The sequence below is a fragment of the Hyperoodon ampullatus genome (genome assembly GCF_949752795.1).
Source record: "Hyperoodon ampullatus genome assembly, chromosome: 15".
In the NCBI taxonomy this organism is placed as follows: Eukaryota; Metazoa; Chordata; class Mammalia; order Artiodactyla; family Ziphiidae; genus Hyperoodon; species Hyperoodon ampullatus.
In genome coordinates, this window is record NC_136928.1 from 31036979 (window position 1) to 31062963 (window position 25985).

The 25985-nt window shown below is 43.8% G+C and overlaps 1 protein-coding gene across 1 annotated transcript; it reads left to right on the plus strand.

Annotated features, from left to right (window-relative positions):
* Nucleotides 1–15298: 15298 nt before the first annotated feature.
* Nucleotides 15299–15805, plus strand: LOC307064703 (ADP-ribosylation factor 3-like; the record flags this gene model as incomplete). Its single annotated transcript, XM_079721382.1, has 1 exon — nt 15299–15805. The coding sequence occupies exon 1, from the start codon at nt 15341–15343 to the stop codon at nt 15803–15805; it is 465 nt and encodes a 154-aa protein (XP_079577508.1). The 5' UTR covers nt 15299–15340.
* Between the last annotated feature and the right edge of the window lie 10180 nt (nt 15806–25985).

The following is a 25985-nucleotide window of genomic DNA, read 5'->3' on the forward strand; positions in this document are numbered from 1 at the left end:
AAAAGGAAAATATATACAAAATAAATTGCGTATGGTATTCCTCAAATTTCTTCCTAATCAGAGGAAGAAGTTTTTGAACTGAGTCATTAATGTTCGTGTTTTTTCTTATAATATTGTCAAACTGTTGGTGATGGAACACTTCTTTAAAACATGCTTCTCTGTTGTCTTCAGGGAGTCTCTTGGACATCAGGCACATTTTTACTGCAAGTTTGTCTCCACTCTTCTTTTGTGTTAACATGTGGCACTTTACTAGGTGTGGTGGTAAATTATGGAATGTTTTGGTAAGGAACCCCAGGAATAATTCTCATCATGGGGCCTAGGCCCTTCCAAGCAAGAGCTGCTTCATAGAGAAATGTTCTTCCTTTGGTCACCAGATTGTCCCCTGAAGTAGGTGAAGCATGTAGGCTTTGGATTTTATAAAGCTGGCTTGTGCAACATGAGTATAATACCACCATCTGCATTCAGATGCTATGGCTAGTTTGGAAAATAAGTGGGCCATTGGCTTTTAGCTCTGTCTAAAAGGGACTGGTTGCTTCTTTTTGCCCAGGAAGCCTCCTCCCCGACTGTCATCGTGTTGTGCAGCCCCACCTTGTTACTCTGGATGAGATGAGACTGCTAGGCCCCTGTTTGCACGGAGCTCTCCCTTAGAGCTAGGCTGGACCCAGCAGGCCCTGTAAGTTGTGTAATAATTCCCTATAAGGGCCTGATCCTGATCCTGAGAGAGCCTGAGCATTGGGCACATGCTGCTCTCAGATCTGTTGGGACTTGCTGACAGAAGTCCTGTCCCTCATCCAGCCTGCTAAGGACTCAAGGCTGCTAGAAGATGTCCCCTACCCCACTTGACCTCACACCCCTGGAGTGGTGAGAAATCGTTTGGCCCGTGGACTCCCCACTCCATCTTCCCTATGGGGCTAGCGTGGACAAGGGACAGCACGAGAACTCATTTATTTAGAATCTGTTTAGGGATCTAGAGGGAAAATGACCTGCCTGTCCTCAACCTAGAACCAGAAAAGTGGTTCTTAATTAGAACAGCATGGAGGGAGCAGATGCATCTTGGCCTCACAATGCCACAGCCGTTAATGCAGTATGCATGGGTTTTGCATGTTTTGTATCAAACATCAGCCTTGAAGGGAGGAACAGGCTTTTGACTTTGTGTTCTTAAATCACAAAGAGAAAGTCAGGATAAACACAACCTCTACTCCCAGGGAAAACACAGCTACGGCTGTGACCACATATAGCAGCATTTATACAGTAGTGCTGGAGCAATTTTCTTGAAGGATTTTTTTTTAACAACACCTTTGCTTATGGTGTCCTGATCCAGCTCCATCCTTAAGGATAACACCAGGTCACCCAGCGTTGTCCTTCACACAATGTTCACTTAAGCGTTGATTGGTGATAAAAATTATGAAATAATGACAAAATGAGTAAAAATTCCATCTTCTGTTTTCTCAAGATAACTCTATTGATGTAGAGATTCAGCTGCAGGTAACTAAGAACACAAAATATTTGTATTTTTCTTTTTTATAAAAATCTAGGTAGGCAGTCCAGGCTGCTATGATGGCTCCATAATGATGAGGGACCTGGATTTCTCTTTCTTGTTTTTCCACCCTCCTCATGATCCACCTTTCTCCTCGACACCCAGTGTGGCTGCTCCCGCTCCAACCATCGCATCCACATTTCAACCGTCAGGAAAGTAACGCCCTGCCACTTTAAAGAACACCATTTCTGCTTTCATCCCACTGGCCATGGCTTGGTTATACCTACAGAGTAAGTTTGAGAAACACAGACTTTTTTTCTTTTTTTTTTTTTTTTGTGGTATGCGGGCCTCTCACTGTTGTGGCCTCTCCCGCTGTGGAGCACAGGCTCCGGACGCGCAGGCTCAGCAGCCCTGGCTCACGGGCCTAGCCACTCCACGGCATGTGGGATCTTCCTGGACCGGGGCACGAACCTGTGTCCCCTGCATCGGCAGGCGGACTCAACCACTGCGCCACCAGGGAAGCCCAAGAAACATAGACTTTATTCTCTGCAGTGATATACTCAGCTGACAGCTGGGAGCTCTGGTACCGAGGAAGACAGGGAAATGGGCATTAGGAGACATAAGTGGATTCTGCCACATAGTCAAGCATAAAGTCCCCCTGGCTAAGTTCTCCCATGAAGTGAAAACTATGGAGTGATCAATTCATGTTGCTTTAGGCCAGATCTGGGTCTTGGCACCTAATAGGCCCTTTGGTTTCTCCTTCAGCTGGTATAGACAAGATACAGTAGAATCACTTGTTTTCCTGACCTGTTGAATCATTTTATTATCCTTTACATACATTCAATGGAAGTACAGCCCAGTACAAAAATATGAAAGGAAAATTCCCCCTAAAAAAACCCCAAAGAGCAAAACTCTAATTTTCTACCCTAAATTTCTTTTCTTGGGAATTTATTTTTACTCAGTAACAATTTACTTCAAGGCTTAAGCACTCTTTCCATCCAGGGCTTGTCCAAAGACACAAGCACTGGAACACGAATAAATTAACTCATGCATTTCTATAAATTCACAAAAGAAACTTGAAGGGAAAACAATATGTTTATGATTCAGTGTGTATTGGTATCTACCTAAAAATCACATTTGTTGATGACTTAGGTGGACAAATTTTGTATTTATATAGGAAAAATAATTTGTTTCTGTCTAAGGAATGTCCATCACGCAAAATGATTTCATCCTTTCTCTGCAGGAGAACAGCCAAAAGTTTCCTGGCAAATATTGTACTTCAGGCTTTCGGTTTGCCAAGGCACCATCAGATCTGCCTCTGCTCAACTTTTAGTGAATTGTCTTCCCTGGGGAAGGAGGCACTCTCGCCCAAGGCTGTGCATTCCCAACCCCGGGCCTTTGCTGTAACTAACTACACTGTGGCACGCTTCCGCCTTGTGGAAGAAGGTGGGCATTGCAGACCTTTCATCACAGAAGAAAATGGATTTTGCTTTCACATGCACCTGAAAAATCTTCACTGTTCAATTCACAGTAGGCACACAAGTCACATTGGACCTTGAGAAAGACATTATCTTACAGAAATTTATCCCCCAAATGTGAGTGTGTTTATTACAAAAAACCAAAACACTTTGTATATAACACTGCATAACGTGGCTGTTTGTTTTACACAATGGTTAATTACTCAAAAGTTGTCTAATTAGCTTTATTAGAGTGTCAACCTTACTTTTAGTGCATCATGAGAGCTGACTTCCAAGAGGAGACATCTGGCTTTTTATAAAGTGAGGAATCATCTTATAAAGTAAATAAATAGTATATGCCTCCACCACCCACCACCAGTTCATTCTGTAAGTTCTGTTTGTAACGTGAAGTATTTCTTAAAGTAAGGAGTTCTTTATGCCATTACTTAACTTCCTGCCATCATTCTAGATTTTCCCCCCACCTTGTTTGGGATTTGCTTGGGATATAGTCATTGTTTTTACAAGCTATTTCTTTCTCTTTTTTGTTTGCTTTTTTTTTTTTTTTTTTTTGCTGTACGCGGGCCTCTCACTGTTGTGGCCTCTCCTGTTGCGGAGCACAGGCTCCAGACGCGCAGGCTCAGCGGCCATGGCTCACGGGCCCAGCCATTCCATGGCATGTGGGATCCTCCCGGACCGGGGCATAAACCGTGTCCCCTGCATCAGCAGGGGAACTCTCAACCACTGCGCCACCAGGGAAGCCCATCTTTTTCCTTTTTTTTGCCACATCTTGTGGCTTACGGGATCTTAGTTCCCCAACCAGGGATTGAACCTGGGCCCATGGCAGTGAAAGTGCCGAGTCCTAACCACTGGACTGCCAGGGAATTTCCCTACAAGCTATTTCTGAATGAATAAGTCGATGAGCGGGAGGCCTCCAGCTGCCCACTTTCGGCGCCGTGGACCACACAAGCTAAAACAAGCAACATCAAATCCACAGTGCGGTCAAGAGGGACTCACGGTTTTCCCTCACTAGGAGGCTGAAGACACTCCCACTTCCTGCTCCTCATTTTAAATCTTCTTCAACTTTTCTTCCTTGGCCTGTTGACTGAAAGAAAGCCCACCACCTAAAATTTGAGAACGATGTTTTATTTGGTGGACTTTCTGAGGACTCAAGCCCAGGAGGCAGCCTCTCATGCGCTCTGAGGGACTCTGCCCCGAGAGGTAAGGGAGTAGCCAGGATACACAGGAGTTCTGCAACAAAGACCGGTTGTTGGAGCATCAAAAGGCTGCTGTTAATTCAAGAAAACCAGACATCTCAAATGAAGTTAGCACTTTTTTTTGTACGGGAAGGTGCAAGAGTCTGGGCTCATTGAACTCATTCCTTTGACATGCACCTTAAGTATCTAGGGCCAGTATTGTGCCCTTCTCCATCCTGAATCCCCTCAGAGTGCACAGTCTGGGCAGCTGCAGTGGCTGAGGGTTTGATGGCTGCAACATCCGTTGTTTACTGATAGGGCAGGCGACACTCCTCATCCACAGGCCCTAAGAATGCTCACACTGGGCCTTTTGTAATAAATCAGAATGTTGGCTCTGGAAGAAGCGTCAGACACCGCCGAGCCCAATCCGATCATTTAGAGACAGACTGGGTGCTGCATGTCCTGACCCCTGGCCCAGGGCTCTTCTCCCTGCACTGTCCGAGGAGGCCGCTCCACACTCCAGTCCCCTAGAAGCAGGGCACCTCTCAGGCCACAAACCAGAATCTGAGATCCGGTGTGCAAACCACACCATGGTCAGAGGCGATAAGGGTAGCGAATAAACGACCTGGAGGAACAGAAGCAGAGACTTGGCGCTCAGCAGCCTGCAGATAAGCAAGTGTTTGACCTGGGCTGAGCACATCCCTTATCTGGTGACAGATAACATTCACACTCGAGGAAGCCTGTGCCTGCAGTAAGAATGGAGCTGGCCTGGTCCTCACAGCCACAGAACGATGGCTCTGAACAATGGACTCGGGAACAATAGATGAGGGGAAATGTTAACACCCGCCCAGGGGGTGCTGAGCTCCTGGAGGTGGGTGGTCACAGGCTAAGAGGACATACCCAGAAGTCTCAGGAGGGGATTGCTTGCGGCCACAGTCCCTACTTATCTGCAAAGGGCCATCAGCCTTGCTCTGTATTTCCCAGATCTGCTCAGTAAAGCTTAGGAGAAGCATCAGAAGCCTCATTCTCTTTCTCACTGTTCAGGCTACTGAAACTGAAGAAGCCCGTAAAGGGTGAACCCAGAGGGAAAACCATTAGCTTGCTTCTAGAGAGACTTGACCCAGATAACATATATAAAGATAATATTGACAATAATAGCAGCTGATATTTACTGTGCACTATACTAAGTCTCTCCCCTCCTGCATTACATTCTTCAGTCCTCACCACAGAACTCTGAGGTCAGCATTATCGTTGTGGACATTGGCAATTGAGGGACAGTCTTCAAGAGGCTAGGAGGTTTGCCCATAGCCCCACGGCCACAAAGCAGGAAGTGGAAACATGGTTTGTCCATCTCTAGAACCCAAACTCTGAACCTCACCTGGTGGAAGCTGTTGGTGCTTTTTTTTTTTCCCATCAATTTTGCCACTTTAACTTAAGGATATAAGTCCTATTAAAAAGTGTTATCAGGGCTTCCCTGGTGGCGCAGTGGTTGAGAGTCCGCCTGCTGATGCAGGGGACACGGGTTCGTGCCCCGGTCTGGGAGGATTCCACATGCTGCGGAGCGGCTGGGCCCGTGAGCCATGGCCACTGAGCCTGCACGTCCGGAGCCTGTGCTCCACAATGGGAGAGGCCACAACAGTGAGAGGCCCGCATACCGCAAAAAAAAAAAGAAAAAAGAAAGAAATTGCATAGAGATTATAGGTTGAACTTAGTAAATTAGTTTCAAGCAGGTTATCCTGAATTATCTTTCTCAATATAAGATCCTTGTTTCTCCATGCAATTAAATGTGAATTATAATTTAAAATGTGAATAAAACACTTATTCATCCAAAAAAAATTTGTGGTCTATTTAAACAAACAGAGCCCATCAGTGGAAATAATGAAAGGGCAGCTAACCAGTACAATGTGGATGAAATTTAGAAACATAATATTCAGTAAAAAAAAGGCAAGTCACGGAAGATTGTATATAATATAACCCCATTTTTGAAGCTCAAAACCAAACTAAACTTAATTTTAAGGATATATACCTATTAGATAAAAGCTGTTTTACAACACAAAGAGAGTGATAAACACAAAATCCCAGAATGGTGGTTTCTGCTGGGGGTAGGCAGGAGATGGGACATATGGAAACATGTGGCTCACTTCAAAGATATTGGTAATGACACATCTTTTAAGTTGCATGGTGGATTTATGAGTATTTATGTTACTACTACACTTTGTAACATATGTGCATATATATATATATATATGTTGCAAGTATCAATTATTATAGGATAAAATAAAAAATAGAGTAGGGCTGGCTTCAAAGTCAGATTGCCTGTGTTTCAGTCCTGCCACCGCTACTTAACTGGTTGTATGACCTTGGGTAAATCACTTAGCTCCTTCAAGCCTCTGTATTCTCACCCTTAAAATGGGGGCAATAAGTTCCTATCTCTTAGAGGCTTATATAATACTTCTAGACCACTTAGTAAATGCTCAGAAAATGTAAGGAGCAATTATTATTATTATTACTTTTATTTCTGGATATTCCCTCCCTCTGGTCACTGTGTGCAATCAAGTTCATCGATGGTCATGTGTCAGGGTGTAATCCACTCATTTTCACCTCTAGGTCCCCGGTGCATCTCAGCTTTAATGCCAGTAGACAGACCTCATGAGCGATAGTCAGGGCTTGTCCGACAAAGCATTTAAAAGCACATATATGGATGCCAAGAAGGGAATTCTAAGTATGAAGGGCCAGAATCTTTGTGTTAATGCCCAGCAGATGTGGCTTGTGCGTCAGAATGTTTTTGGATGGTTCACTCTGAATGCGTAATGTCTAAGTGAAGCATCCTGAGGGCTCCAGCCAAGTCATTCAGGTCTGATGAAATTAAATCAAGAGACATCCCTGTAGGAGGATTTGGTTGCTGATGGAGTCTGAATGGGTTGTGGAAAATGCCTAAGAAATTGGGATTCCCAAGCAATAATGGATGTGCCGATGACTGGGGCATTCTGAAAAACCTTGCTAGAATCTCGGCAGTAAAAGTCTCCAGCTAAAACTGTTTGTGCCCTTGGGACTGGAGGAAAGTAAGTACAAAGCCACCCTCTGCCCCCACTTTCTTCTTTTTTTAGCTCCAGTACAGCATCTGGCTCAGGAACTGGGCATTTTGCGGCACATTTTAGAGCGCTTCCCTTTGTGTTCTTTGGAATTGCAGTTGGCTTCCTCTGCTGGAGACAGACAGAAATAGAAGCTCATATCTAACCGCCTTCACTCTCCTTCAAACCCTTAACTTCAGGAAGTACGATCCACGGCCTGATGTCTGATGCCTGATGTGGTCCTCTGTCCATGGCTTCCAGCTCCCAACTCTTGCTCAGATTTTTTTTTTTTTTTTTTTTTTTTTTTTTTTTTTGCGGTATGTGGGCCTCTCACTGTTGCGGCCTCTCCCGTTGTGGAGCACAGGCTCCGGACACGCAGGCTCAGTGGCCGTGACTCACGGGCCCAGCCACTCCGTGGCATGTGGAATCTTCCAGGACCGGGGCACGAACCCGTGTCCCCTGCATCGGCAGGCAGACTCTCAACCACTGTGCCACCAGGGAAGCCCTCTTCCTCAGATTTTTATCTTCTCTGGCTGTTGTCATGTAATGAATGATTGATTTGTGCCCCCCTAAAAAAGATATGTTGAAGTCTGTATTAGTCAGGGTTCTCCAGAGGAACAGAACTAATAGGATCTATAGAGATAGAGATTTAGTATGAGGGGTTGGGTCACATGATTATGGAGACTGAAAATTCCCACCATCTACCCTCTGCAAGCTGGAAGCCCAGAAGAGCTGGTGGGGTAGTTCCAGTCCCAGCCCAAAGGCCTGAGAACGGGGGGAGACAATGGTGCAAGTCCCAGTCTGAGTCCAAAGGCCCAAGAGCCAAGAGCACTGAAGTCCAAAGGCAGGAGAAGATGGACATCCCAGCTCAAGTGGAAAAAGCAAGTTCACCTTCCCTCCACCATTTGGTTCTATTCAGGCTGTCAACAGATTGGATGATGCCCACCTGCACTGGTGAGGATGACCTTTTTTACTCAGCCTACCAATTCTTCCAGAAACAGTCTCACAGACACATCCAGAAATAATGTTTTACCAGCTATTTGGACATCCTGTCACCCAGTCAAGTTGACACATAGAATTAACCATCACTCCCCTTGATGGCATCCTTACAACCCTACAAGTTAGGTACAATCATTAACCCTACTTGGTAGATGAGGAAACAAAAGTTAAGGGTTTAAGTAGCTTGCTCTTGGTCACCCAGCTATAAAGTGGTACAGTAAGTCCCCTACATACGAACGAGTTCTGTGCCGAGAGCGAGTTCATAAATCCAATTTGTTCGTATGTCCAACAATGTTAGCCTAGGTACCCAACAAACACAATCGGCTATATAGTACTGTACTGTAACAGGTTTAGAATACTTTTTGCACAAATACTACATAAAAAACAAACACAAAAAGTAAAGAAAACATTTTTAATCTTACAGTACAGTACCTTAAAAAGTACAGTAGTGTGGTACAACAACTGGCACTTCTTAGCAGTACCAGCTACGTCACTGCTGTTTTTATGCTTGTTTCCCGACATCCTGGGCTTGAAATAAAGACACTGTATTACTCTACTCTATATGGTACTGTACAGGAAGGTACACAAAAACACAACCACTTGTAGAGAATGCACACAAGTGACAATGTACGCCAGATACGTGAACTAACTTACATGATTGGACGTGAGAATGCACGTTAGCATCTTTGAAAGTTTGCAACTTGAAGGTTCTTATGTAGTGGACTAACTGTAGTGAGACAGGAGGGAAGGGGGCAGGGCACAACCTTGAAAAGAACGACATAGCCATTGACAACATGACAAAATCTGGTTAGAACTGATTAGGCCCACGATGCAGAAGATTCGACTTCCAATAGACCTTTGGCTTCATTATATGCTCATTGTAATACATTAGTTAATGCCCCATCAACAGGTGCCATGAAAGTTCCGAGGCAGACCATAAAAGGCCTAAAAGTGGGCGGTGGCCCAATTCCTGGAAATTTCTGCCCCTTCTCCAAAATAGTTGTAATAATCCTCCCACTTATTAGCGTATGAAATTACCCAGCCCATAAAAAAACTAACCACCCCCTATTTCAGGGCCGCTCTCTCCTTTTGAGATGGTCCACACTCTGTCTATGGATTGTTTATCTCTCAGTAAATCTACTTCTTACCTATCACTTTGCCTCTTGCTGAATTCTTTCTGCGCTGAGACATAAAGAACCTGAACTTCTTAAGTCCTAAGACCAGGTGTGTGATTTCAATTAAAACAGGGGTCCCCAACCCCAGGGCCGAGGACAGGTGCTGGTCCAAGGCCTGTTAGGGATCCCACCGCCCAGCGGGAGGTGAGCGGCAGACGAGCAAGCGAAGCTTCATCTGCCTGCCCCCATCGCTCCCCACCGCTTGCATTACCTCTCGCATGATTCCCAACCCACCCACCCCCCCATCTATGGAAAAATTGTCTTCCACGAAACCAGTCCCTGGTGCCAAAAAGTATGGGGGCTGAATTAAAAGACAGTGGGTTTGAGTCCCAGCCTGTAGGTTCAAGTCCCAATCTGAGTTCTGGCTGCGTTCGAATGCCATCTGAGTTGTGTGGTTTCAGTAGAGCCAAGATTCAAGCCAGCATATCTGACTTCCGAGCTAGTGCTCTTGGCCCGTTCTGCTGTGAGGTCCATCAAAGCTGATGGACTGCGGTCGGCCCTCAGAATCTGTCTTAGCTGACAGCTATGCAGTAGCCTGTGCAGCCCGTCCAGAGTGGTCCTTTTCTCAGACCTGGGTATATGTAAGAATCACCTGGGGGAGAAGGACAGCTGCTGATGCAAATTTTTACCCTCCCAGAAACTCGCTTGCAGTAGGTCTGGAGTCAGCACAGGAGTCTGCATTTTGAACCAAGGGGTTCAACAGGATATCTGCAAAGTTGGGAATTATAGGATAAACTTACTGTTAATTTACTAAAAGGATTGTTACCAATTCCAACATGAGAAGGGGGTTTCCTCCACACCACCAAGCAATGCTCTGGACACCAGCTGGGTGTCCTGACAATTCATCACAATTCTAAAAAAAAAAAAAAAAAAGTAATATAATAGTCCCCCCTTATCTAGTGGATGCTTGAGATCGTGGATAGCACCGAACCCTATATATATTATACCATGTTTTTTCCCATACATGCCTACCTATGATAAAGTTTAATTTATAAATTAGGCACAGTTAGAGATTAAAACAGTAACGAATAATAAAATAGGACCATTATAACAATATACTGTAATAAAAGTTATGTGAATGCGGCCTCTCAAAATATCTTATTGTACTGGACTCACTGCACTTCATGATGATGTGAGATGACAAAATGCTTACTTGATGAGATAAAGTGAGGTGAATGATGTAGGCATTGTGACGGAGCGTTAGGCTACTATTGACCTTCTAAAAATACATCACAAGGAGGATCATCAACTTTGGGTGATCCTGGATCATTAAGACATGATGATGTTGATGGTTACATATCAGGAGCAGATGATGTTGGTGGTTGGGGACCCCTGGGCAGGACGGGGAGGGATGGTGTGAGATTTCATCATGCTACTCAGAATGGCATGCAATTTAAAATCTAGGAATTGTTTATTGCTGGGATTTTCCATTTAACATTTCCAGACCTCAGGTGACCGAGGTAACTGAAACCTCAAAAAGAAAAACCATGGATAAGGCGGGAAACTACTGTGAATACATTCCAGAAATTCCAAAGGGTGTTCACAAGTCTGAGAAACACATTAAAAATGGAGTTCTTTCTGCAATTTTTTTCAAAATTGGACCCCGGATTTTAAAAAATTGGGCCCATTGCTTTAAATTCAGAGATATTTCACCTGAAAACATACTGAGCTGATTCTTAAAAAAGTAACTAATAGGACTGTTTAAAGTTTATCCTGTTATTTCCAATTTTCGAACACCTTGCATTTTGTGTGGTCTCAGACCACAGTCTTTGAAGAATATGTTTATTTCCATGACCTTATGGGCCAGTCTACAGGCAGAGCCTCTGCAGTGAGGTTGCTTCTCATACCTGGGGCCACACCCAGGGCCATCGTAAATCCCAGAGGAGATACTCCGGAACCAGATGAAATGTTGTTCACTGTGCTGCAAAAGAGAATCCAGAGGCTTTCCTTTACGCTTTTTTGTAGGAGGAGAGTTCATTACTGTCCTATCCCCCATCCAGATTTCTTTTCTCCTGGGCTGGTGACTAGGAAGTTTCTTTGTCCAGATAATTGGTGGTTCTACACTGCCCTCCTTGTCTCACCCCACTTGCTTTATCTATTTCTTCCTTCTTTCTATGGACAAACCTAGCCGTTATCATACAGATGGAGTGTCCTGTTCTGATACAAATCCCCAGACTGGATGCCCGGTTGATGGCGAAGGAGCTCCACTGGAGAAGAGTAAGGGAAAGCAAGAGGGAGAAGTGAATGCAGCATATATCTGGGCAACGTTGAAAACATTTTAAGCGTGTCCCATTTGGCTTTCCTAAGAGAGGGTGAGATTTTCTGTATGTGGCTCTGTCTTTTTAAACCCATGCACAGAATCGGTTAATCTACAAATTGGTAGACTTCCCACCCCCCTCCCCGCCTCACTCCCAAATGTGGAGTGGAGCTTAAGGGAAGTGAAATACCTTGTCAAAAGTGACCCATCTAGGAGGTGGCTGAGTGGGATTCCAGTCTAGCCCACCTAATCCCACCGACTTCTTTTTTTCCAGCCCATCACACTCCTTCCAAAGAAATAGTGTCATGACAGTTGGAAAGCCATAGGTTTTAAACCAATTCACTAATGTAAATGAGGGTAGCTGTATTTTTTCTTGTTTTAATTCACGCTTATTGATAATCTATTTCACACCTACTCCATGGCAGGCTGTGCGGGGCATCCACGTGAACAATATTATTTGACCTTAAAATCCTCTGTAAGGCGGACACGTTTAATTGTTTGGAAACATTTGTTCTAAATTATTTTGTTTCTAATCTCACTTAAAATTAATCATTTGCACTTTACTTTGTGTAGATAATATAGGCACAAAATTTAAGTGTATGAAAAAGTATACAACAAGAGTAAGAGTCAATCTCTCCCCTCTTCTATTCCTGAGGAAACTATATAGTTGCCCTCCTCACAGACATCCACCTGTTCACTGTTATCAGTTGATTTTGCAACTTTCCAGAACTGTTCCATGCACTTGCAACATGTGTGTGTATTTTCTTTTCCCCTTATACATGATAGTATACACTGTACTGCATCTAGTTTTTTTCACTTTATAAAATTTCTTGGGGATCTTTCCACCTCAATCTAGAACTGCCTCATTTTATTTTTTAGTTGATTTATGGCTTTATTGTCATGCATGTTCAATTTTTAATACAATTTTTAAAGGTTGCACTCCATTTACAGTTATTACAAAATATTGGCTATCGTCTCTGTGTTGTCCAATACATCCTTATAGCTTATCTTATACCCAATAGTTTGTACCTCCTACTGCCCCACTCCTATATTACCCCTCCCCACCTCCCCACTGGTAACCACTAGTTTGTAGAACTGCCTCTTATTATTTTTTTTAATAGCTACCTTTGAGTAGACAAAATTAATTTCCAATATTTTGCTATATTAAAAAATATTGCGCTTCCCTGGTGGCGCAGTGGTTGAGAGTCCGCCTGCTGATGCAGGGGACATGGGTTCGTGCCCTGGTCCGGGAAGATCCCACATGCCGCGGAGCAGCTGGGCCCGTGAGCCATGGCTGCTGAGCCTGCGCGTCCGGAGCCTGTGCTCCACAACGGGAGAGGCCACAACAGTGAGAGGCCCGTGTACTGCAAAAAAAAAATATATATATATATATATATATATATTGCAATGAATACCCCTGTGTGTATGTATATATTTACTTAATATTTGTGTGGATATACAATTAAATTTTACACATAGATGGGTAAAGCTCACTGCTTTTAAACTAAATTAAAAAATGATTTAAGGGCTTCCCTGGTGGCACAGTGGTTGAGAGTCCGCCTGCCGACGCAGGGGACACGGGTTCGTGCCCCGGTCCGGGAAGATCCCACATGCCGCGGAGAGGCTGGGCCCGTGAGCCATGGCCGCTGGGCCTGCATGCCTGGAGCCTGTGCTCCGCAATGGGAGAGGCCACAACAGTGAGAGGCCCACATACCGCAAAAAAAAAAAAAAAAAAAAAAAAAAAAAGATTTAAAAATTAATTTAATTATCTTTAAAAGCCATGAACCAAACTGTACTCTTTTCACGGGCCAGTCTCCTTTCCCAGTTGCAGACAGCCTATGCCATCTGAAAATGGGCCGACTTTTGCACACAGGCCCAAACACACACACGAATGGATAGCTCACTACCTCAAATCTTGCTGTTTTGATAGACAGCAGGTCACACTGGTTAAATCAGCTGGAGGAGATTTTGGAAATAGACATCACAGAGCTTAAGAATTTTAGAGCTTGAGGGGTTTTTAGAGATTAAGTAGTTCTAGATGAGGCCCCAGAAGACAAACTTATTTGTCCTTGTTCACAGAACTCATTCCTGATATACTGACATATGGACGGATTTTAAGTTAAGGCCATGGTTGGAACTGCAATACCCGATATGTGACAGCAAGCACTTGAAAAGTGGCTAGTCTGGGGAACTATACTTAATGTTTTGTAATAACCTATAAGGGAAAAAAATCTGAAGAAGAAGAAAAGATATATATGTATGTATAACTGAATCACTTTGTTGTACACCTGAAACTAACACAACATTGTAAATCAACTACACTCTGATTAAACAAAAAATGTGGCTACTCTGAATTGAGCTGTATTCTTAATGTAAATCACACACTGGATTGTGAAGGTCTAATATGATAAAAACAATGTAACATGTCTCATTAATAATTTTTTATAGTGATTGCATGTTGAAGTGATAATATTTTGGATATATTGGGTTAATTAAAATCCACTATTAAAATTAAATTCACCTGTTTCGTTTTATTTTTTTTAAATGTGACTACCAGAAAATGTTAAATCACATAAGTGGCTTGCATTACATTTCTATCGGACAGCTCCGTGTTGAAATATTCAGGAAGAGGAAAGCACTCATTGGTAGACTCACAGGAAAGACTTAGGTACAGAAAGTGGAGGCAGAAGTCATGCCAAACAACAGCAAGCAGGCTCCCGGTAAAGCGCAGGGGATAACTGGATTTCCTCTGTTGGATATTTAGTTCCTGTTAAGGATGAAAAAGTTGACATTGAGACTATGGCTCATCTTCAACCATCAGTCAGGTGTGTGCTTTCACACCCAGGGCACTTACTGTTCTGCTCCACCGGCAGCTAGGCTCAGCTAGGCCTCTCATCTCCCACATCCGGGCATCACATGCCTCCTGCAGAGACTCACACTCCTCAGTCACAATCTTGGGCAATTTAAAACTACTTCACCGTGAGTAAGTCAGAAAGAGAAAAACAAATATCGTATATTAATGCATGTATGTGGAACCTAGAAAAATGGTACAGATGAACCAGTTTGCAGGGCAGAAATTGAGACACAGATGTAGAGAACAAACAGTATGGACACCAAGGGGGGAAAGTGGGGTGGGGAGATGGTGGTGTGATGAATTGGGAGATTGGGATTGACATGTGTACACTAATATGTATAAAATGGATAACTAATGAGAACCTGCTGTGTAAAAAATAAATAAAATAAAATTCAAAAACAAACAAACAAACCAGCAAAAAAACTACTTCACTGTGGTCCCAGAAAGCTTTTGATTTTACAAAAGCCTGGCCCATTGACCTTATGGGCCTGTGCTTTAGAAAGCAAGCACACATGAGTGAGTATCTTTTAGGGTAAGGACATCTAAGGCTTCCAAATGTTAATGCTTAGTTGTTGGTTTACAGTGAGCCTAGAGCTGAAAGCAATAGAGATGGTGTCTTGGATAGAATTCCCTGGAAGCAGAGCTTGACACAGGGATTTGGGTGCATATGACTCATTGAGGTGGCGCTCTTCAGAAAATAAATAAAGCATCTCGTGGGAGTGAAACCAACACCTGTCTCAGAGCAGCAGCTGCTCCGCGGCCGCCGAGGGTTTCTCTGGCCAGTGCTGCTGCCATCCTTCTACGACACGGGGAATATCTTTGCAAACCTCTTCAAGGGCCTTTTTGGCAAAAAAGAAATGCGCATTCTCATGGTGGGCCTAGATGCTGCGGGAAAGACCACCGTCCTGTACAGACCGAAGCTGGGTGAAATCGTGACCACCATTCCCACTACAGGCTTCAACGTGGAGACCGTGGAATGCAAGAGCATCAGCTTCGCTGTGTGGGACGTCGGTGGCCAGGACAAGATCTGGCCTCTGTGGCACCACTACTTCCAGAACATACAAGGTCTCACCTTTGTGGTTGACGGCAATGACAGAGAGCATGTGAACGAGGCCCGTACGGAGCTAACGAGGATGCTGGCAGAAGACAAGCTCTGGGACGCCATTCTCCTCATGTTTGCTAACCAACAGGACCTCCCCAATGCCATGAATGCAGCCGAGATCACCGACAAGCTGGGTCTACACTCTCTGCACCACAGGAACTGGTACATTCAGGCCACCTGTGCCACCAGCGGGGACGGGCTCTATGAGGGACCGGACTAGCTGTCCAATCAGCTCTGGAACCAGAAGTGAGTTGTACTGCTCTCTCCTCCCCTCACACTCCCTCCTTCTACCGTCACGTTATTCTCATGTGGCAAACGTGCCCCTGGGGTGTGAGTGCCAGAAGCTGTCTCCATGGTCGGTCACAGTGTGCTTCACCATGCTGTAAATGTGCAGACGCAGCGTGCAACTGGGTTTTTATCTAATGTAAATAGTTTTTGTTTCCAATGGGGCAGTTTCTGGTACTCCTATGCAATATTACTCAGCTTTTTTTATTGCAAAAAGAAAATCAACCCACTGTTTAGTACTGAGAAGGGATTTTAGGCACACGGGTCATCCGGGAATTGCTGTGTCAGACGAGCCCGATGCTCCTCCTCTGGGGTTTAGGTCTGTGTTGAGAGCCATTCTGGTGGTTGGTTTTTAACCCAAACTCAGTGCATTTTTAAAAACAGTTACAAATACAAGATAAAGAGAAGACTGAACACACAGAAGGGAGAAATGTGCGTAGTGTAGGTTCTGCAGTAATGGCCTGAATCCAGTCCACCAGTGGTCTGCTTCCCGTTGGGAACGTGAAACGGGGCAGAGCCAGCCATGATCCATTCTGCATGGTCACAGTGGGGTCCCTGTGATTTGCTCTGTCTCGGGTCATCCCACACACCACAGCATTTGTGCTTGTATCTGTGCTTACATGGCCACCCAGGAGATGGGCTGGAGGCTGCAGCCACCGCTCTCAGACCCCTTGGAGGAACCTGAGCCTTTTCTTGGGCCAGCATGGGCACTTTGGTTGGAACGTTCTGGTTGGAATGAGAGCCCTGCAGTCCCCTTGCTTGCCTGCTCCGGGCTCTCTGGGGTCTCACCAGCTGGAGCACGGGTGGTCATCCTTAAGCCCCAGCCCTTGGGAACCCCTGTCTACATGTGCTTTCACTCCTTTAGCCTGAAAGTGTCAGATTTGCCATCGAAAACGATAACCTCTACTTTTTTCTTTTGTATTTGGATAAACACCGAAGAAGTTGGAGCTGTTAAACTTTATCTTGGGGGGGCTTCCCTGGTGGCGCAGTGGTTGGGAGTCTGCCTGCCGATGCAGGGGACACGGGTTCGTGCCCCAGTCTGGGAGGATCCCACATGCCCCAGAGCGGCTGGGCCCGTGAGCCATGGTCGCTGAGCCTGCGTGTCCGGAGCCTGTGCTCCGCAACGGGAGAGGCCACAACAGTGAGAGGCTCGCGTACCACAAAAAAAAAAAAAAAAACTTTATCTTGGGGAAAACCTCCCAGCTGGTTTATTTAGCGTTGTGGAACCTCTTACGGCTTTCAATTCACAATTAGTAATCAACTGTTTTGTATACTTGCTTTCAGTTTTCATTTAGACAAACAAGCACTGTAATTACAGCTATTAGAATAAAATCTCTTAACTATTACAAAAAAGAAAATAAATAAAAAAATACAAGGGAGGCAGGGAAGTCAGATATGGAAGCAGGACAGGCCTTTGTGTGATCCATAGGGGTAGACTCTGGAGCAGTGCTGTCCAGTAGAAGTTACTGCACTGAGGAGAATGTTCTATGTAATTGGCACAATCCAGTACAGTTACCACTATCTACATAGGACCATCGAGCATTTGAAATATGGCTGGTGTAACTGACATACAATTTTTAATTAAATTAAATTAAAATGTAAATAGTTACATAAGAGTCATGGCTACTGTTGGACAACGCAGTCCTGGAGTATAAACCCCAAGTCAGAATGGAGGAGAAGGGATGAGCATCTTATGCTCTCATTGGCTATGGGCTGCCCTGGCTTTGGTGAGAGGGTGGGTAGAGCATAATTTCCCAGTCAAAACTGTTAGCAGTGCTTTTCACTCTACGTTTCTCTCCTTAATCAACAGATGCCTTTCTACGTCTGTGAGTCTATTTATGTTTTGTAAATAAGTTATAGAAGACAAACTTATGGTTACCAAGGGGGAAGGGAAAGAGGGATATATTAGGAGTTTGGGATTAAAATATACACACTGCTATATATAAAATAGGTAACTAACAAGGAGCTACTGTATAGCACAGGGAACTCTACTCAGTATCTTGTAATAATCTATAATGGAATAGAATGTAAAAAAAGAATATATTTATATATGTGTATAACCGAATCACTTTGCTGTACATCTGAAACTACCCCAAATTGTAAATCAACTCGATTTCTATAAAAATTTAAAAAAATCCCTGTTAGCAGTGGACATTCAGACAGTTGAGGGGTGTGGGGTGTGCGTTCTGGCCAAGTAAAGCGGATGAGGCACTAGCGCGCCCCCTGCAGGTCACAGGATGATCAACAGGGTCATCCTGACGCCCTATTTTCATCCTACCTCACAGATTCTCTAAGAACTGAATTACAGTCCCAGAATAACCTGAAGCCAACAACTGGCCACTGACTTCATGGAGCAGAACAAACTTCCCAGTCCCCAGAGATGTTGGTTTCTCTCCCACCTCATTCTCAAATCATCCCTGGAAGTTCTACTGGTTTGCTGGTTCCAAGAGGAGGGTCATGAAGTATTGCACAAGTAGTACACAGAGGAAATTTTTCTGTGAGCTTCTGATTATTAGCTGTTTCAGCCACAGAGAGGAAATCTAATTTTACCCTGTCTGCTACCACCTTTGAGATGGCTAGCCCAACAGCTCTAAAAAAGAAAAAACAAATTTGCCCTTTCTACCCTGGAGCGTCATAGATATGAAGTTATAAATAAGGAAACCCACCTTCATGTTTTATTTATACCTATTACACAGGATTTATGGTGTTGAAAAACACATTCAGCTTAATTTATGCAGGAATTAACTTTGGTAGAGATTAATTTTTGATCTACGGCCCCTCCCTAAAATATATTATCTCTATTCATAATCTTGGCTTGCAGACAGAGATGATAGTGAGTGAAAGAAAACAACAACAAAATGAAAAAACTTCCAAAGGGAGATACTTTACGTCCTGATAATGAAGATAACAGGATGTTTTTAAAATTAGAATCCCTTGGAGTTCACTGGCAGAGCCAGAATTTAGAATTAACCTAACAGTCTTTTCTACTGAGTCTGGACATTCAGTAGAGAGTTTTACATGAAAATACATAAAACAGAAGAAAATAAAAAACAGGACCTTGGCATATATTAATGCTTAATAAAAAGGAATTAAGAACTCTGAAATACTTAACCACTATTACTCCTATGTTATCTATGTCACGTCTTTACAGACTACCAAGCAGGTGTGTGTGTGTGTGTGTGTGTGTGTGTGTATGGGAGAGGAAGAGGATGGGAAGGAGAGGGAAAAAATCAAAGGGAAAATCAAAAAATCAAAGAGAAGCACAGAATATAGCTTTGAGCCTCTGGACAGTCAAGAGGAAAAGGGAATGCTGAATGTCATGCCCACAAGAAAGTATATTAGTTTGCCAAGAAGCACTAATTTTGGTTTTGTTTCAGAAAGTTGTCTTTATTTTAACAAACAAACAAATAACACAGTAGATGTTGTCTTTTTTTTCTTTTCTCTTCTAGACCCCAGCCATCTTTACAGCCTTACACCTCACCAACTGAGGTGAGTCACTCCCTGACATTACCTGCCTGACCTCAGTCGACGCTTGTGTTGAGACCCCTGGTCCTGAGGATGCTGTTGAGAGCTCATCACGCCTGCCTCTTCCTGTGGAAGCCTCAGGCCAGTCAGAGTGCCACCAGGTGGGTAGAGGAGAAGACCAAATAAGTTGTCTCCCACCCTTCCTACGGCAGGTGACACCCTCTCTCCACAGCTATTAGTGTTTCCGTGACTCTTCTCTCCTAAGCCCCCCTGTACTGTCATCACTGCAGCCTCCAGCCAGTGCCCAAATATCCAGGCCATCACTGGTTATAGGATGGGGTACCACAGGAGAGTGTCTGGGGAAAGGGCACCCAAAGGCGTCCCTCATAGGAGGGGTCTTGCCTCTTAGTTTTTACTGGTAGAAAAAAATGCAGGGACATTCTCCCAGGCTATGTGTTTTGCTGGACCAAAGCAGAGAGTATATACTATGAAGTCATCGTCCTGGAGAGTATCTGACCAAGGGAGTTGGCTTGGAGACTGTGTCCTTGGCAGTGGCATGATTTAGTTCTGAAGGGAGAACAAATCTCTCTCCTACACCAGCCCTCACGAAAAGCAATGCAGGAAGCTTAGTCAAGTGTGCAAATCTCTACTGTGAACTTTTCTGCCACATCTGGGGGAATTACTGGCCCTTGAAATCTCTCACAAACAGATAAGAAGCAAGGTTATAGCGTGATTTGACACGGAGTTTGGAAGGCTCCCTTCAGAAATGTGGAAAGTGTGGCTTTCAAGGCACCATTTCAGGAGATTAAGATTTGAAATTGTGTTGCTTTATCTTACCGTTTTCTTTCACAGGCTTTTCCTTAGGCCTTGCCTTGGAGGTTTTTTTTTCATCCTTTCTTTCCCCAGTGTACATATGAAGGTTTGCAACACTTCACACTTGAAGACTTGAGGAAAACTGAGTCAATTCAATACGACCGACTTCAGAGTCACTGGCTTCACATGCATTTACTTGCTGTGAAGAGAAAAGCATGTGAGGAAAATATATTGCCCCTGGAGGAACGGATCTGTCTTACGTATAATGGCTCATTTTTATCCATCCCTCGTGTCTTACTAGAATGGGTTACGAAAGAGGCTGGCCCCGCGGCACAGAGGCCTCTCAGCCCGAGCTCTGCGGATGGCCCTCAGCCCCAGGCCTCCTTGCCTTTGCTGGGCTCACCCCTCCTCCCTGACATTCTTGAGCTTCTCCCAGGTCATGAGCCCCCGGGCTCTTGGCAGCTGAAACAAAAGCTGAAAGAAACCCACTGGGCTCTGCAATCAGTGTGCTGAAGCCCCCGTCCATAGCAAGGGACCAAACGCTTCCATTTCCAGTCCTGCGGAGGCTGGAGCCACTGGGCTCAGATCTGTTGGTTAATAGGGTTGGAGAAGTTGAGACCAGACTCTAGGTCCAGAAGGAAAGAGCAGATTCAGGCCCAGCCCAAAGCTGCTTCTATTTCCTGAGAAGAAACGAAGAAGCAACCGCTCTCTTCAGATTTTCTGGAGCAATCCTCTTTCGAGCACCCTTATTCTGTGGTGGATAGAAGTTCTAGCTGATGAGAGCATCTGTTCTAACTGTGGCAGGGGTGGGCGGAAGAGAGGTTGGGAAAAATGTACGTCTAGGAGCAAACAGAAATTGAGGTTGGAGAACTGTTCATGGGGTTTCTGGGGAGACCTGTATGACTAGCACAATGTGTTACTAAGAATGGCCGTGGACCAGGGCTGCCGTGGAGGCTTGTTTATCTGTTTGGCCCATTCTCAATCTCGTCCTGGACAGAAATCGGGGCTCTGATGAGTGGTGGGGGAAGAAGAATGGCAGGGCATGGAGCTGGGAGCACAAGTCAGGGCCTGAAGCCTCTGGCAGTATAGCATTGGGTGTCCTGTACAGGCAGAGGCTTCCAGGTGGCCTTGGGGACCTAGGTTAGGAGGGACAGGAAGACTCATCAAAATGAAGGACTGGGACAAGCTTTGCCTGTCCCCCTGTCTCCGTTAAGCCAACCTTAATCCCTGGGGTTTGTGGACGAAAAATGTCACCTGCCCTATCAGTAAACAAAGGATGGTGCAGCCATCAAACTATCAGCCACTGCAGCCGCCCCCGACTGTGCACCCACCCTGAGGGGATTCAGGATGGAGAAAAGCAGGACAGTGGTCCTAGGTAGTTAAGGTGCATATCACAGGAATGATTTCAATGAGCCCAGACTCTCACATCTTCCCATACAGAGAAAAGTGCTAAGTTCATTACTTTGAGATATCTGCTTTTTCTTTAATTAACAATAATTAATTTTTGATGTTCTGACCACCCGTTTTTTGTTGCAAAACCTCGAATATATCCTGGCCCCTCCATGACCTCTTTGGAACATTCCCTCAGAGCTATCTGAGAGGCTGTATCCCAAGCTTAAGTCCTCAGCAAGTCTGCTGAATAAAATATAATTCTCAACTTTTAGTTGTGCATCTTTTTTCAGTTGATAGGTTGAACTTCTGAATAATGAATTAAAAATCTTACCAGGAATAAATATTGACCTAACATACTGATAGCAGTGATGACACACATTGCTGGGGCTTTTGATCAGTTCTTAGCAGTCTTGCTGGCATGTGTGTTAGCAGAAGAAAAGGTACCACTCTGGTGTGACCCTGAGGGTTTGGACCATCTGGCCCCAGTCTATCTTTCCCAGTTCATCTTTTCCCACCTTCCCATCAATTCCTTGCTTTTGTCCTTCTGAACTCTTCCCGATTCCCAGGCACACCCTGCACTTACACAGCTGTGCTGAGGGTATTCTCACTGCCTGGTAGAAATCCTTCTCTCTCAACTCTTTGGAAAAATCTTATTACCCATTCATTATGTTCCCAGGCAAGTTCCTTCTATAATGATTTTTCTAGCTCCCCAGATAAAATTAATCCTATCCTTCTCTGAAATTTTATTTTCATGCTACTATAGCATATCTTGAATTATAATTATTCCTTCATCGGTGTCACTCTGCTAGATCACGTATGCTTTAACTGGGGAGACCAAAGTTAAACTGAATTGCCTTGTCCTGCATTAAACTAAATGAAAAGTCTAAGATAGGCAGGTACTGTCTCAGTATCTGGTAGGTGTTTATAAAAGAGGGAAGGGAATGGAGGTGGAGAAGCTCTATCTCTGTTATCAATGTTGCATGCTGGCATATACACACACACACATACACACATATGTGTCTATACACACACACACACATATACAGATAGATAGAACTACTTACTATGTACCATATACTGTACATACAGGGATATTTTAATTTAATCCTCATGAGGAAAGAGAAATGATTAAAGGTTTAAGTAATTTGCCCAAGGTCACATAACTAGTAATAGAGCATAAATTCAAATTCAGATAGTCTGACTCCAGAGCCCAAGACTTCATCTGTTATTATTAACGACCTCCCTTTATCACACCTCTAATGGACACCTGTCATTTCCTTGGCGACCTGCCTCCTATTTTAGAAGCTGAAAAGCCCAGACATTGTCCCATCCTCTCTTGCAGCTAGAATGCAGGCAGGTGACCCAGGCTTGACTAAACAGATGCCTCTGCTAGAGACTCTGAGTTGGGAGCTGGTGACATAAAGAGGCAGAGACAGTGGAGAATCCAGAGGCGCCAAGGGGGTGGTAGCAGGAGCAGCAGCATCCAAAGTCCGGTGTCTGTGGTTGCCAGGCAATCTGTGGCTTCCATTTTTCAATGGTGGGTCAGTGGTGGTGGTTTCCCTACTAGGTGGGTTAGGTGATGTGTTTTGGCTGGGGTCCACCTGTGGCAAAGCTTCCCTCATCTGGTTTCCTTTTCTTGCCTGGTTCCAATCATGTTGGAAAGTCCTGGAACTATTTCACAGCTCACCAATGAATGCTTTTTTTCCTGCTTAATCAACCAGAATGAGTTTCTGTTGCTTGCAGCCAACAACCCTGACTGGTATAATATATAGACTCATTATCTTTAATGTAGGTTGACTCCAACATACATCATTCCTACCTGGAAGAAAAAACACACATGGACCCAGAATTTTATGAAAGTTCAACAGAGTAGAGGTGAAGGTAGAAGATGGTGGATCATTGGGAACAATTTCTAGCTCATTGATCTGACTATTTATGATTTACGTTGCAGTTTGCATGGATGATTATGGGATTTTTCAGCGTGTTGTTACAAAACCGGTGTCCAGAAGTGGACTTTTACCTTCCAAGTGTAAATTGACTTCCAAGTCTGACCCTGTGCTTTAAAAATTTTGTGATGAATTTGGCCTTTGAATAATAAGAAAGAAAATTACTACGTATCTTTCCTGCTGTTATAAGCAAAATGGCTTCCTCAAATTGTAGTACTTACAAAACTGAGATCACAAAGGAAGTTGAACTGCTGAATTATTTAACGTAATCTGACTCATTAGAGGCTTAGCTTCTGAGATGGAAGAAGATACGATAGCTTACAAAAAAGTTACTGATAAATTCCAAGATGGAATTCACTTTAAAGAGAGTGAAATGTGGTTGCTGGGTAACGAATCTCTCTGGCCTAATGCAATGAGAGAGTTGAATTTGCCGTTTGACAAAGGGGTTTATAATTACAAGGCATCTCTGAACTTCTGGAAGAAGCTACTGCTTCAGATGGCCAAGTGGTCTCCTGAGATGTCAGATATAAGATAGGAATAAACCTTACAGAGGCCAGGGGTTTGACCTTCGTAAGTCTAGACACACTAATATGATTATCATCACTCTAATCAGGTTGTAAATTAAACACACACTCTACAAAGCAAAGACTTTCGTGGGGTTGTTATTTAGAGGATGATGAAAAGCTGCTTTCTGTCTCTCCTGAGAACACAACGGGAAGAAATGAGGTGACTTTGCTTAGATCAGTGGCTTTCAACCAGGGGTGATTTGGCAATGATGGTAGGAAGAGGGAAAAGGGAGGGTGCTACTAGCATCTAGTGGATGGAGGCCCAGAATGCCACTAAACATCCTACAATGCACAGGACAAAATCCCACAATGAAGAATTATCTGGGCCAGAAATGTCAATAGTATTGAAGTTGAGAAACCCTGGGTTTGATGTAAGAAAGAAATTTCTAAACTTGAAGTTATATAAGTATCGGAATGGGTTTACAGGTCCAGGACTACTGTGGGGTGAGTGAAGCACTGGCCTCTGGGTGCATAATTTGAGTGTCAAAAACCTCAGTAATCAAGATAAATAATATTTTTAGAAAATCAGTGCAAAAAATCCATGATGAACAGTGTATCAAAATTTTAAATAAAGACAGGATCCAACAGAGATGGGATTTGCGTAGAGGAAGTTAAAATCTTGTTTATCTTGATTACTGAGGTTTGGGGCATCTTGCTTAAATTTTGTGCCCCAGGCAAGGATCTCAGTCCCCTCAATCTAGTCCTGACCTGTTGGATTATCAAGGGTGTGGAATCGTTTCAGCTAAAAGGTGATTTGATTTGAGTATTACTAAACTGGGGAATAGTTAAGCCTGGTGGAGGTAAATGAGGTCTTTTCCAGCTCTAGAAGTTTAGATTTTGGTGACTAAGTTAAATAAGGAAGCAACCCCTATGTTAAGCTGCACAGAATTTCTGTAACATGGCTTTCTAACTTCTCTGATTTATAGCCTGGCCTCAGTTAGCCAAGATCATCTTCATTATAAAATGTAATGCATGAATGGCATCCCAAAGAAATACGTGGCATTAACTATACTCTTTAGCAAACTCTTCTATTGCAAATTTCCCTGTCAGAAAAATAAACATTGCGTGACTTTCCCATTTTACTCTTTCTCCTTCTCATCCTCTCATCTCCCAGCCCCACCTCACCATAAAGCCTCCTGACTCTTCTTTTTCAGGATCCATTGGTATTGACATTCTTCTACATTACCTGCCCCTTTTGTTCCTTAAAATGCCATAGATGGAATCTTTGTGTGTGTGTGGAGAGGGGGAGGATTTTAAATATTTTTCCTTCTCTTAGGCTTGGGGAAGTAGTCTGTCTATATCTGATGACTAAGTTTATATATGTGGGCTATAGAGTACTTACCACATAACGCTGACCTCTCAGAAATGCCAGATGAAAGCTTCAAAGACAATTTACTATCCTGGGCAGGGCAAGATAGACAGTTATAAAAAATTACAGCAATATTACCAATTAGGAGAAATGTCGTCCTGGATCCATATTAGAACAAACGCTCTAACCGTTATAGGTCGCCTTCCATTAATTTCCCCAGTTTCCGTCTATGTGCAGCTCCCGTTAGAGTACCTGCATTCAGCAAATGTACTCTTGCATGAAGTAACTGGATATGGAACCCACCACTTCCCCACATCCTGTCACTTAATCTAACTGACATATGTACAATTCCTTTTGATCTGTGCTAACCATCCTTATCTCAGTGCAGATCTCTACTTCTATCTGTTATTTTAAAAAAATGCTTTAATCAGAGGGTCACGAGAAGTTGGGTTGAATTATAGGGTTTGGGTTTAGAATTTTTTTTCATTCTGTTAGAAACAAAACAACATCAAACTTGGGCTCCTTCTTCCCAACCCCTTAGTCATTGCTATTTTGATGAGCTATTTTGTGTTTATTTCTTGATAAAAGACCAAAAGGAAAAGAAAAAGAAACTAAGTGGTAGGT